Here is a 15178-nt window from a genome sequence, read left to right on the forward strand (position 1 = left end):
TGCCTACAGGTAGGTCACAAAGTTAGTCAAGCCATTGAGAACTAAACGTACACCATAGAAGAATTCATAGAAGAGTATAAATTACACACTATTTAGGCAAAGGTAAATGACCTCAGTTTGATATTCTAAAGTGTTTGCTACAGAAAGACAGCCATACAGATGTTAACCCATGGAAACTACTAAAAACAGTTCAAATGTAAATACATGAACCCAGCTTTGCTTCACTTAAAATTTATTTGAATTCTAACTACTGATTGGGTATCAAACTATCAGAGAATATAATAAATCATGGATTTAACAAGAATACATTCTTCTCTGTGCTTTTCAAAACATTCTATGAGTACATAAATTAGGAACTGGTTAAATGAATTAATAAGGAACTGGTTAAACAAGTCTGCTTTTGCTGTGCATATTTACAATGAAAAATACAACTATTGGAAGAAGTAAGGTAAATTCTACGTACTGACATGAAAAAAAATCCAGTTTTTCACAGTTAAGTGAATACACCAATATGAAATAATATGTATAGAACAATTCTATTTTAATATTATCAACTACTAATTAAGTTTTGATGGTGGCAGAGACTTTTCACACGAAACAAGCCTCTACCCCTGAGCCCTAAAAATTATTTTTAAAATATTTTTTGTTGATATATGTCCAGACAAAATTTTTTAAAAGATATAACAAACTGCTAAGAGGAGTAAGCTTTAGGAACTAGAATTAGCATGAAGGAGTAACTTTTACCTTTTTCTTGTAGGCCTCTGATTATCTCTTTGACAATAAGAATTGTTTTAATTAATTAATTAATATCCTCATTGGAGGTTCTCCTCCCTCTTCTCCTCCCAGTCTCTTCCTCTCACCTCACTTCTCCCTATGGCCCCCTCCCTTTCTTCTCAGAGAAGGGGAAACCTCCCATGGCCTATCATATCTTTGTGTTTTTAAAATGACAAAAGTGAAGTGATATCAACTGTGTATTTATCAGACACTCACAAAAGTAAGCAACTGCTACTTAAATATCATGTACTTAAAACTCCAGAAATTCTAACTCACCCTTTTTCTATTTACTAAAGCAAAGTATAAAAATCACAAATCCCCACTTGGCTTCTCAAATATTTTTCTAACCAGAAAAAAAAGAGCTGGTCATAAATGAAACACAGCACACATGTGGTGCTTATCAAGCACCAGGACCTGTTCTAAGCACTAGTTGGTATGCATTAACTTGGTGATTTTTTTTCTTTCCTCTCCTAACCTCTCTCCACTATTTTCTTTCTTTCTTTCTTGATAGAGTCCAGGTTGCCTTAAATGTAGTATGTAGTCAAGGATGGCTTTGTACCCCTGATCCTCTTGTCTTTGCTTCCTCAGTACATCAGTTTATACACTCAGTTCAACTTACATAATTTGCAGAGCAAACCTAAAAGGACTATGATAACCTTCAGCTCGAGGTTGAAGAAAGTGAGACCACAAGGCTTAAGTGACCTGTCCATACTTACATAGATCAAAGAGGGCAATAAGTTGGAATTCAAACCTAAATATGGACCCCAGACTCTACACTTAAATACTAAGCTAACTTTAGTAATATGTCAATCTCTATAAAAGCTAAAAAGCATCTCAGATTTAAAAAAAAAAAAAAAAAACGGCTCGTTAATACATTCCTCGAAACTAAAAGAGATCCAAATGTGGCTTTTCTGGGGTGAATAATCTGTGTTCCTACTTATGGCTTTGCCAAGCTCCAACATACAACTCAAGAGTTAACTATCTGGAAAAATCCTCTACCAACTCAATTATAGTCCAAAATCCATACCTGACTCCACAGTAAAACCATTGAGCCTAAGAAGTAGGTCAGTGATCAGATCAAGCTAGACAAGTGCTTTGGGCAAAATCTCCACCCCAAGGATAAGCAGAAGATCTCAGAAACTTGCCGAATTTCTTAAAGAGGTGGGCCTTATTGATTGAGTTTCTAGCCCACTTCAGATACAAAGTGGTGAAAGAATAGCAGTTGTCCCTTAACTTTGCTTGAAGCCTTTCACTAGCAGAAGAGCTATATTTCCTATCGTGAGCTCAAACAGAAATTGGTATATCAGCATCAGCAGTAAGGAACATCCTAGTTTAAAAAAAGGGGTGGGGGGAATGGGCTTAAATGGCATTTTCCCAAGAACTGACCTTGGAATTGAGACAGAATGAAGTAATACAAGAAAGGATTTAACCTAATTTATAACGTGCTCAACCTAGATACACACCTGTCCCAAATGACCTACCAAATCTGCTTATTTGCAGAGAAAACATGGATTACAATGCCATTTTTATTTTTAATTTCAGGCCTGAAGCGGCCTGTTTGTAAGCAAAATCCACTCTATATCTTTTCTAACCACACACATACACACACACAACACACACACACACACACACACACACACACACAAGAGCATCTATTACCTACATCAACAAAAAGAAACAAACAAGGAAACTGGAGCTTTGGAGAAATCCCTTCAGGTTTTTACCTGTGTGTTGATAAAGCACCTTTCCAGCTTTCAAACTTTCCCTAACCTAGGCGGGGTGGCCTTCTAGGTGGATCCAATACCAAAGTTTGAGTCCATTCTGGGACTCTGACAAAGGCCAGAAAACCCTTGTTTTAGGAAGAGACGCTAAGTTCTCCATAAAGCAGCTGCTTCCTCTGGATGGAACACAGCACTGGGTGGGGGGACAAAAGACTTTTGTGGAAGCATTGGGGGTTTAGTCTAGCTGGAGCTTGGTTCTCCCCTTGGGAGCCTCTAGGACAAGAAGCGACAGGGACGGGGTGACAGAGGTTGGGGTGAAGATGGGCAGTGGCTGGGGAAGGTCCAGAAGGCCAGGACAGGGACTCACCTGGGGTAGGCGGAGCAGGGGCTTCGGTGGCAGGTGCGGTGGGCGGGACGCTGTTGCTGCTGCCGCTGCTGCTACTGTCCTGAGACTCGGCGGCCGTCGTCCCGGGAGTGCTGGGAGCCTGAGCGGTGGTGACTACAGAGGTGGTCAGCGCCTGGCCAGCTGTGCTCGCAAGGGTGGTGGGCGCGGGTCTGGAGGGCGGTGATTCGGTGGCCTGAGTGCGTCCTTCCTCCGAAGGGGTGGCGGGTGAGGGGCTGAGGACCGGGAAGGGGGTGGCAGCCGGTCCTGCGGTGGTGCGGAGAGGAGAGGTCTCCAGGTAGCCGGCTGACGGGGTCGCAGCCCCAGTTCTGCGGATCGTGGTGCGCGGGGGGCCGGTCCGCGGGGCCTGCGCCGTGGGAGCCTCGGCCTTAGGGAAGGGGTGGCTGGCTTGGTCCCGCAGCCCGGGGTTGGGCGACGCGACCACCTGCCCTTCGGCCCCGCCGCCACCAGTGACATTCCCCGCCGGGGCTGTTGAAGCGGCTGCCGCGGCCGCGCAGCACAACAGGGCGAGGCCGCCCAGGCTTGGCAGGCTCCTCATGGCGCGCTCGGCTCCGCCATTCATTCATTCATCTAGTCGGTCGGTCAGTCATCTTCTCCCTGCCGTCCGACCAAGGAAGCTGTCGCTGCCGCTGCCGCTGCCGCCACCGGGCGCTCCATCGCCACCTCCCTCTGACAGGCGGCCGGCCCCGCGGGCGGGCCTCGGCGCAGAGGGAGCAACCGGGAGGAGCGCGCACTGCCCGCCCTCTTTGATAGGCAGCCGAGCCTGACCAATAGAAAGCCATACTTACCCACGTGACCCGCCCGCTTCCCGGCCTCTTTGTAATGGCGCGGGCCAATCAGAGGTCTCAGAAGGAAGAAGGCGGAACATCGGGAGGCCCGAGCCGCGTTGGTGCCGGCAGGGTTTGCGGCGTCGGCCCTGGCTTTGTCTACCCACAGAGCGGGGCGCGGGCCTCGGGCAACCGGCGCCATCGAGCAGACAAAGGACGCGGCCCGCGCGATAGACGCTGGGCCAAGTCATCTGTTCCACTGGGCTGGGAGCTGGACCCGAGGCGGGGATCCCCTGTAGGCAGTGTCTCCGCCCTTCTGAACAATGGGGACTCCGGAGCCGCACCCCGGGCTCGGGCGGGGACTAGGCTGCATCCCTGGGATGGGCACAGAAGGTGGCAGCGGTGATGTAGATGGAGCTCCACACTACCTCTGCTCAAGACAGCCTGGCCTTGGCCCTGCGGGGTCAGCGCTGTTATCCATTTCAGAGATGAGGAAACTGAAGCTCTTGCTGACAGCTTCCGCAAACCAACCCCAGTGCCCTCAGCAAGCACCTGCCAAGGGCCTGCCCTTGGGCTAAGCCGGATGGGGCGGCCTGGAGTCCCATCGTGAGCACAATATGCAAGCTTCTGGCGTTGGGAACATACTCGTTTGCACGCTTTACGACCCAAACCTAGGGAAGAATAGAATAAGACGAGGTTGAATTTCAGCTCCTTGTCTCCCTTGCTGAGTGGTTTTGTGTCTCAGGCAGTTTTCTCAGCCACTTAAATGGTGAGATGATTGGGCACACCCCACCCCCTCACAGAGCTGTTGTAAGAATGAAATCATGTACATGAAGGGATTAACCCAGTGTTTGGCCCACCGTTGTAAACCGTCATTAATGCTAACCACTTGGGATTGCACTATGTCAGGACAAGCCTAAGGTTGGAAAGCAGCCCGCACTGTCTCTGTATCCCCAGAGATTCCTGCCTGTTGCCAGTACAGGGAGTGGGCTGATAGCAGAGCTTGACCCTGGATGACCTTAAACTTTGGCGGAAGCTGGAAATCAGGCAAGCAAGCTTGCACCATCACCCAGGATCCAGTGCAGTGTCCAACTCTCTAGCCTCAGCTGAGCAACTGCTAGGTGCCGCCTGGCTAGACAAGTTTGTCATCTGATGGCTTAATTCCATCCCACCAGCTTCACTGTAAACCCAGTCCTGGCCTCTCCTAGGATACTTGCCTTTGTGCATGGTTTCCCATTAGTCATTCGACTCTAACCAGACAAGCAGGATGAGATTTGTGTGTGAACTTGAGTGTGTTAACGAAAGCATGCATTTATTTGCCTGGGTGAGTAGTGGGTGGGGAGAGGATATGTTGGAGCTTGTGTATGAAAGCATAAACACGTTTGTAAGTCTCTCTGTGAAGATTGTATGTATCTGTGAATCTGCAAATATAAGAACTTGTGTGTATTTTCATATGATATATTTAATATATTAATTAATGTGTACCAGTGTGTGTTTTGTGTGAATTTTCTGTTTTTCATTATGAGGTTGTCTCTTGTGTATCTCCATAGGCCTACCTATTTAAGAAAGGGGTGGAGGGCAGATGAGAGGGCCATGTAACAGTTCTTAAGACCAATATTTAGCAAGCATACTGACCAAGGTTCTATTTTTACTTGTCTTTAGGAAGGGAATGAACATGGCATGCCCCTCCCCTGTACTCTTTTGGTTCCTCAACCCCAACCAAAATGCCACATCCTCTATGAGACTTGGATTTCTGAGTGGGAGTTCATCCTTCCCTATTTCCCTACTGGTCTTTGTTTATAGCACTGATCTTTCAACCCCTTCCTCTTCCTAAAAGGATTAATGATGGCTTTTAGACATAAATACCATAAATAAAATGAACCACCCACATGATTTAATTGCTTCTCCTGAGCACTCATCAACCTTCAGACTAGAACTTGTGATTAAAACCCCTGCCTGTCTATTTCATCAGGCTCTCTGTTCCAGTGCCTAGCAGTGAGCACTAATACATGCTGATTAAAATGAAAGAGATCCTGTTGTGCTCATAGGGAAAGCTTGTGTCTTTAAAGCCACAGCCTTGGATCAAGTTTCCTTGGAGGAAATTTACCCTCTCTAAACCTCAGTTTACTTGTCTATAAAATGAGGCCAGGCCATTAATTCCTTGAACAGATCAAACAGAACTTTTTTTTGGAAAAAAAAGAGCCTGACACAAATTGAACTCTGTGTATGTCACTTCATATGTCAATTGCTATTGCTAACTCTGAATTTTGTTAGCTAAAAGACTATAGCAGAAACCTCTGTCCCATAAACTCCAGATCAGGTGGAATGGCTTGACATTTGCTCTACTGGATATTTCCAAATGGTATCTAAAAACTGCTGGGTTGGCACTGAGCTGTGCTGTATCAGAGATTCTCTGCCACTAGAGGAGAAAAGCTGATTTGGCTTTTTTTTTTTTTTCCCTAGGAGAATCCTAGAGCAAAGGCCTAGAAGACCTTGCAGAGTGATCCAGCCCTGCTGTGTCTTGGACAAGGACGTTTCATGCAGGGCTTCTCAGGTGGGACAATTAGCCAGAAATATGCCTAAGAATGTTGAATTTTTTAAGATATATTTTTTTTAAGTCTCCGTTTTTAGCTTAGAGTGGCCTCAGCCTCTCAAGTGCTAGAATCGCAAATATAACCACCAATCAAGGTCTATAAGATAACTTTAACATACTATTATTACTCCATTTAACATTAATTCTAAAATTTTAAAAAAAATATCCATTCACAATAAAAAAAAGAAATAAAGATTATAATACTTTAAAAAAAATTTATCTTGTCTGTGTTTGTGTGTATGCACACATGACCACAAGCATGCCTTGATTCACATGTAGAGATCAGAAGAAACTTGGGGGAAGCTGGTTCTCTCCTTATATTTCATGGATATATTGAATGCAGGTGCTGGGCATGGCAGTGATTACCTTTCTCATCTGAGCCATCTTACCAGCCCAAAGTTTTGAATTCAGTGTTTTGCTTTATCTCTAAAACACAAACTATAAGATGACTTTGTTTTAATATGTTTTCTGAAACAGGGTTTCACTCTGCCATCTGGGCAGGTCTGGAACACCATATGTAGTCCAGTTTAGCCAATTCATGACAGTTCTCTACCTTAGGCTCTTGAGTACTGGGATTACATCATGCCCAAAATGACTAATTTTGTAAGTAATATTTTTAGTTTATGTTTAAAAATGGGAAATACCATAAATATCCAACATCAGAGAAAGGAATACATAGTTCAATTTCATTTCATAGGATGGCTATCAAGGCAGTGTAGCAGATATCAATAGTAGCTAAAAGAGTCTGCAAGTGCCACCAGACACTATTAAGAGATCCACATGTGTTACTTCATTTAACCTTCAGACTCTTCCCAACCCCCAAGTATGTACTACTATGTCCTAGACTATAACAGAGACTACAAACTTAAAAATTCTCCGTTTTGGTGACTAAGGAATGTAAGAACAAGAAACCAGCTCATTGAGTGTCTGGGTGGAGAGCTCTTCCAAGTTCACAGATTCCATCCTTTTATTGTCTTCTTGTGAGAGAAAGGACAAAGTAGCTGTTTGGGGCCTTTTTTATAAGGACACTGATCCCATTCATAAGGGCTGTGCCCTGATGACCTAGTGCCTTCCAAAGGCCTCTAAATACCATACAGGGATAGTGTTAGGATTTCAGTACACAAGCTTTAGAGAAGCACATTATTCACTCTATAAGATTTTATTACCTGTATTTTGCAAACAAGGAGGCTAGCATACAGAAAAGTTAAGCAGCTTGCCCTAAGGTCCCTTAGCAAGTGATAGTGGCTGGATTCAGGCTGCCATCAAACTCTAAAAGGTTCAGGATATCATGTTTGAAAGAGAAGACAAAAGTGACGGCCTTGACATTATGTATCATAATGGGGTCAAGTACTTTTCCTGTTGCCCTAAAAGAGAGCTGCCATTCCATTCCACTATGGCAGTTAAGGCCACAAAGATCCAGAGAAGGCCTGTTTGAAGTCTGTTTGAGCAGCATGATCACCTCCTGCAGTAACTTCAGATGCTGTAGAAGGTCTAGTCTGATTCCACATTGTACAAGGCACTAGTTCAGCAAGAAATCAGCTGAGGTATCCTGGAGGTAAGAGGAGTCTTGTGAAGGAGCAGGCACTATTCAAGTGTTTCACACTCATGGAAGCTGAATAGAGTGATTGCCTTGCATGAATGGGACTTTGGGTTTAATCCTCAACACCGCAAAACAGAAACACAGTCATTCCTTAGGGTTAGGACTGTCACCTGTGCTTGAAAAAGAAGTGGACATTAACTTCTGAAAGGTTGAGACTTGCCCAAGATCTGCCTGACTTAAAAACCAATTTTGTCTCTATAATCCAATCTGTTAACATGGCTACCGAGTGTTGCACATAGCAGTAGGCCAAAAGCAAATACTGAAGAAAGGTCATACATACACCATCCTGCTAGGGCACAATTTAGGAAAAGATAAGCATTAGGAGTCAGAAAGCATAAAAATATGATAGCAGAAGCTCATCAAAACAATTTCACCCATAGTGTAGTAAAACACAGACACTTTGCCCTTTCTGGTTTCACTGAAACATCAGTGCTTGCATAGACTCTTACATCCTCTTGTTGGAGGATGGTCTTGTGCACTATGCATTCAGATGCTGATTTCTGTGCTGATTTCTGGTTTACAGTTTTGACATGGGCATTGCCATTTCTATGAAGAAATCTTCGGTCTCAATGTTGTGTAAACATTACTCCCCAATTATCTCTGCTTGGTTCATAAAGAAGTGAATAAAGAAGTGTATGTGCCAATGACTGGGAAGGTGGGACTTCATTTCCAGTCTGGGTGTCTCAGGTAGAGAGAAGAGGAAGAAAGAAGAGGGGAAGTACATAACCATGAGAACTAAGCTGATGAAGAAGAAGCAGGACTGATAAGGCAAGTAATCTGGAGCATGTGGCTAGGAAGTAGCCGGCTAGCATAGAAAGTTAGAACAGATGAGTATCTGTCCAGCTCCATTGCTTTAAGGCTTGTTAAATGAATCTAATAGGTCTCAGTGTCAATTATTTGGGAGCAAGAGCAGGTGATTAGAAAAGGCTCCCAAACTATACCGCTTACATCCATGCTTCCTAATACTGCGAAAACCTTGTCTCCTATCAGGTGTAGCTGAATGCAAGGTTTGAAATCTTTTGCAGACAACTGGAGGGTAAGCAGGGCCACTATTAATCAAGTCTTCTCAGCAAAGAGCACTGGCAGACAACTCCCAGAAACGGAAACACAGATGACCAAAAGGGCATAAAATGCTGCATGTTCACCTAGAGTAGTCAGCATTGCTAATCAAGATGGTAGATTTCTATTTTTAAATCTACTCATTTGCATGGAACAAAAAAAAATTAAAAGTACTGGTCAATACTTGGTGCTGACCAGAGAGTATCACAGCTGATAGGACTGTAAAAATCGATAGAACGAAACCTTTCTAGAAAGTATTGAAGTTGTTCATTCTCTTCTTTGACTGTTAATTCTCACTTTTAAGAGTCTACTTACAGTAGGAGGTTTTCTTTCTCCCATCCTTAAGCTTCCAGAAAAATGACTCATGAGACTCAATTACTATTTTACAAATTCCTAGACCATATAGCTAGGCTCTTCTCTGATCAGCTCATAACTTAAAATAATCCATTTATTCTACTCTACATTCTGCCACGTGGCTGGTTACCTGATCTCAAGCACCATGCTTCCATCCTCTTCACATCTTGCTGGCTGAAATTGTGCACACCTGGCTCTCTCCCAGAATCCTTTCTGCCTACAGGATGTTCTGCATCCTACATCCTGCCTAAGCTATAGGCCTTCAATTTATTATTGACAAGTGCTACATCCATACAATACACAAGATATTTCTTCTACATCTACCCAAATAAAAGAAGTAATTAGATATACAAATTGATGTACAAACATGTTGGGTATGATGGCAGATGCTTATGATCCCAAGACTCCGGAGATAGAGGCAGAGGTTAGTACCAGCCTAGAACTCCTGCTTCAGGGAAGAAAAAGGGTTAATAAGAATTTTAAAACACAAACAAGTAAAAGGAATTAAGTATGTTATACTTAATGTTTCTTTATATGAAGCATCTACAAAATGAATTCATGGGACTGTAGAGATGGATCAATAGTTAAGAGCACTTGTTGCTCTTCTGGAGGACACAAGTTCAGTTCCCAAGACCACCTGTAATTTTGGCTCCAAGGGATCCAAACTCTCTTTCTGGGATACACACCCATGAGATGGGGTGGGGGAAAGGTGCACAAAGGCATAAATAAAGATAACAATAATTCTAAAGTGGAAATAAAGTGAATTAATATTCTGGTAGTATGAAATTACGGAAAACATGGATTATACAATTGGTCTGACCAAAATTATATAATATATGTAAAATGATAGTACAGAATAAAGAACCAAGTCAAAATACACTGAATCATAAGCATTCTTCGTTTCTAAGATGGATGTTTTAAATTTTTTCCACATATTTCTGCATTTTCCATTTTCTTTTTACAATGCACAACCACTGTTCTCAAAAATCAGTAACAACCAACAACAGAATTAGCTTGAATCTAAAGTTTTGTCTTCCTCCCATGTCCTAGGTTACAAACCTATATTCATTGAAGAGTGCCATCTCTAAATAATGATGTTAAATGTTAAAACCCAGCTTCAAAGTCCCTCTGATGTTAAAATAAGCCCAGAAAAAGCATCTGCTGCACAGTTCTTTGATATGTTGAAGGACGTCATTCACAGTGGGCACTGATTCAAACCCTTGCTCGTTGTCAGTGTTGGCAGCAGAGCAAAGAATTTGAACCATTCTAAGGAGGAAGAGGGTATGAGCTTTTGGAATAAAACTTTCCCTTAGACTGCTATAATTGTAACAAAAAGGATTGCTGACAAGCACACAGCAAACAGAACTTTCCCAGTTGGTTCCTCCTGTCAGCCTTGTAATAGTCCTGGAAAGAAGACGGAGGTAAGACAAGTAGCAAAATTACCACCAGTGACCAACATTTACTGAGCATTTATTACATGTCAGGCACCAAAGGAAATATTTGATATACTCAGTCCTTTATCATTATGCTGTGAAGTAAAGATTGCTTATTTCCATGTTATAAGGAAGGATACTGTCACTCAAAGTAGTCAAATAATTTGCCCAAGATTATCAAAGTAATAAAGGACTTTAGATCTCAGGTCCAAAGTGGTTTCCACAACTTCTTACTGCATTCCCTCCTCTTTGGTTATTTTTCTTATTGCTGATGTTTTTAGGGCAGACAACAATTTGGTAATAAAGAGTTCTGGATTTGGTCTTGCTTGTTCTAGTTTCATAGGCTCAGTTATTTTGGCTGTTTTGGTTGTCCTCTTGATAAGATAAGCATCATCAAGCAAAACCAAATTTATAAAGCATAGAGGCAAAACCTTACTAATCATGACCATTCATAAAACATTGTTATAAGCCTGCTTTTCCTCAACGATCTTTCTTGTGAAGGCCAGGAGAGTATAATGTCCTTGCGGCTCCACTGCCATAATTTCTAGACTGGCAAAGAAGTCACATTTCTGCCGTGCTGTGCCCTCTGCCCTCTGCTCTCTGATGAGTCTCCTTCACCGCAGCCTGTACCTGCCAGAGGGCAGCATCAGGACTGAGGAGTGCTTGGTGCAGTGAGCATCTGACTCCTCTTTCTGTTTAAGGTGCCCCTGAGGGTACTAAGGCTTTTGGAACTATGATGTCCTCTGATGGGCTATTTCACCGTGATTGTATTAATTTCATGGTGGCTCCTAAAAACAAACAATCCTCTGAATGGGCTACAAAAGGAACAAATGTCAAAACAGGGCAGGTTACTAAAGAATGGTCACTATTAGGAAGGCTTTGGGTCAATGCTTTATATATTTGTTTTTGATTGATGATGAAGAAGCTTAACTGAACCTGCACAGCTAGAATAACCTTGACCCTCAGCCACTCCAAACACATCATGTATGAATGATAAACCAAGAGTTACAGAAAAAAAAATGGGGGGGGTGTCTTCACAGAATCTCACAAAATGCAAATGCACAATGACAGCTGAATCCCAGTCAGATGCTAAACCAACTCCCAAGTCACCAACAAACTTAAACCACTCCTTACATGGGAGACAGCTGAGAGCCAATGAGAGTCCTCAAATCTGTCTGGGTGACCATAGGCCTTCGTATTTCTGACTTCTGGTCCAGGGCTCCCTTCACATTTTCAAGTTTTTTCTACAGAAACTGCCATTCTAGAATCACAAAGATGGCTTCTGGCTGCCAGCTTATTATCAGTGGGGAAGGCAGTATTTTAAATGGTGAAAATAATGGGAGTGCTCACAAGCATCAGCAGAGGCCTGAGAAATGAAAAAAAGTCTTCCAAATCCAGCCACATTGTGTAAGGAAAGTAGAAAGAGCTTTGTCATTCCATCAGTCCCAAATTAGAACAACCTCAGAAGAAGGTCCTGGAAAATCAGGCCCTTTCTTAAGCTTATTGAGTCTCCTTTCCTTCCTCAAACAATCACTGCACTGTTCTGATGATCACTGGGTACTTACTGGATGCGTGCAATGCCCCAAGTGCAGTCTGGAATTTGGAACTGGATGTGATCCCTAGCCACATGCTGGCAGCACTACCTCCTTAAGAAGCAGAAACACTGGAATCTCTGCCACCCAGTTTCCCATTGGGAAATTAGTCTATTATTTAGCCAAGTTGCCTTTGCTGCCCGTAATAATTTCTGTTCAAGATGAAATGTTCTGGTGAGGAAAGTTCACAATTCTATCGACTCAGCTGCACCTCTCTTCAGCTTATGGAGCTGAAGGCAGAACTCAATCTCTCTTAAGGTATGTGTGGTGATTGTAAAATGCACATCAAATGTCTAGTCAAGGAGAATTCATTCATCCACCAACCCATTCATCCATTCATTCACTTATTCACTCATGCACTTGCTCACCAAAAATCTATAAACACTAACCTAGAGACACCGTAGAAAACAACCAAAATGAGACTCTTCACTCGTGGTACTTAGAGCATAGTGAGTGGGACCAGTGATAAACACGTAAGTGGGCAATATATTTAGAGAAATTAGAAGACACAGAACAATGAAAATATATCCTTTTATAGTTTTCAGGGACAGCCTATCTGAGAATTGAATATTATTTCTGAAATCATAGGGAGGGAAAATATATACATTTGTACACACAAATAAGTATACACACATAAAAACATACACATAAAAAACATACACACAAAAGCACACATACATACATACATGTGTTCACACACATAAATGTAGACATGTACACACATAAATATATACCTATACATACATCTAAAAATACACAAGTACATATACATATAAATATTCACATGTACACATATAAGTAAACACACATACATACACATGTGCACTCATGAATATAACACACACAAATATACACTTGGACACACACAAACATGAACATATACAGATACACACAAAAAACAAACATATACAAGTATACACACAAAATAAATATGTGCAAAACCACATAAATATACACATGTACACATATACATATACATATGTACAAACAATATATAAACATGTACAATTATAATTAAACCTATTTAATCACATAGAAAAATGCACAACTACACACACAGTAATATTCATATATACAAATACATAATTATATACACCATGAAAATATACATGTACAAACATGATTATACATGTACATATATACATGTAATTATACTAATGTAAACACAAATAAATATACACAAAGCTACAAAAATACAGATGCACATAAATATACATATGTGCAAACATAATTATACACATATTTACATGCAAGTATATTCATGCAAACACAAATAATATATACAAACACATACTACATACACAGGTACTCACATAAATATACACATGTACACTCGTGTATATATATATACAGGTACACACAAACATACACAAGTACAGACATATAAATACACATGGACAGACAAGTTGGTATACACATCTGTATACATATCATACTCATGTTCCCACACATAAATGTACACATATGTAAATATACACATACATTTATGAATATGCACATATATAAACACATAAATATGCATATGTAACCACACGTAGATACATGTATGTACAATTATACTCATGTAATACACATAAACATGTACAAACATATAAACCTACTCTTATAGAGATATAAACATAAACATGTATACACAAACATGAATATAAAATGTACACACAAACATAAAATATATGTCCTCACACACATCATAAAAATACACAAGGTTACACACTTAAATAAACATGAGTACCTGCGCATCAGTGTATACATGTAAACACACAAACATAAACATACACATCAATACACCCATAAATATACGCATGTATACACAAATAAATTCACTCATGTAAACACATATAAACATTCACATGTACACACGTAAATGTACACATGCACACACACATAAATGTTCACATATACACACATAAATATATAGCATGTAAACACATACATAAACATTCATGTTAAACAAACATTAATATAACCATGTACACACACCAACATAAGCATAACATTTGTAAACACAAAAAATATACACATGTCCACACAAAAACATAGACCTTTGTAACATAAATATACACATGAACACAGAGATATACACAAGTAAATATATACATATGCACACTAACATGTTCATAAATGTGTATGTATGCAAACATAACAACATACATGTGCACATATAATATTGTGTACATATCTATGATTATGTGTGTATATGGTATGTTAATGTGTGTACATGTGGATGTTTATGTATAAATATGTGGATATTTAAGTGTGTTTACATGTGTGGATATTTATGCATTTTACATGTGTACATTTTTTGTGTATATATTTTTTTCTGTGCATGTATATGTTATATAACAGTTTCCTTTACGACTGGAACATTTCATTTTGTAGAGCAGCTCCTTAAGCAGGAAGTTAATCAACTCAAAAGATCATGAGGAGGTTCCTGAAACTGACCAGATTCACTAGGTTTCTCCCTGTCAGAGTAAACAATAAAAACTGAGAGTCCCTCTAAAAGGAAAGGAAACTGAGCTGCAAAGAATACTCTCAAAGGAGGAAAGCTAGAAGAAGATTCTGAGGACAAGTGGAGCTGCCTGCAAGAAACAGAAGACAGCTGAGCTGGTTGGAAAGCGGTTTAGACCAACAAGCACCTGGAAGGACACTCTTCAGCCTCTTCAGCTGCCTTCAGACAGTGTGCTTCAGGTTTCCATGCTGAGTGAGATTTGGTGATAAAGCTGTCTTTGAGTCATTTCTGTTCCTGTAAGTAACCCCTCACTCACATTCCTTTATACAACCCAAATAAAGCTCATGATTTTTCAAGTTGGACTGTTGTAAAATGAAAGGTTTTTTTTTTTCTATGCTTGCCCTAGCTCCCAAATAATGACACAGAGATCTTT

General features: G+C 41.0%; 1 protein-coding gene across 2 annotated transcripts in view; it reads right to left on the reverse strand.

Annotated features, from left to right (window-relative positions):
* Megf9 (multiple EGF like domains 9) overlaps window positions 1–3595 on the reverse strand; it is a 124038-nt gene extending 120443 nt beyond the window's left edge. For both annotated transcript variants that reach the window (XM_060381229.1, XM_060381228.1), the window contains exon 1: window positions 2863–3595. In XM_060381229.1, the coding sequence (XP_060237212.1) occupies window positions 2863–3460 (598 nt within the window). In that variant the 5' untranslated portion in view covers window positions 3461–3595. The remainder of the gene's footprint in view (window positions 1–2862) is intronic.
* Between the last annotated feature and the right edge of the window lie 11583 nt (window positions 3596–15178).

Source organism: Meriones unguiculatus, chromosome 3 (assembly GCF_030254825.1).
Source record: "Meriones unguiculatus strain TT.TT164.6M chromosome 3, Bangor_MerUng_6.1, whole genome shotgun sequence".
Classification (NCBI taxonomy): Eukaryota; Metazoa; Chordata; class Mammalia; order Rodentia; family Muridae; genus Meriones; species Meriones unguiculatus.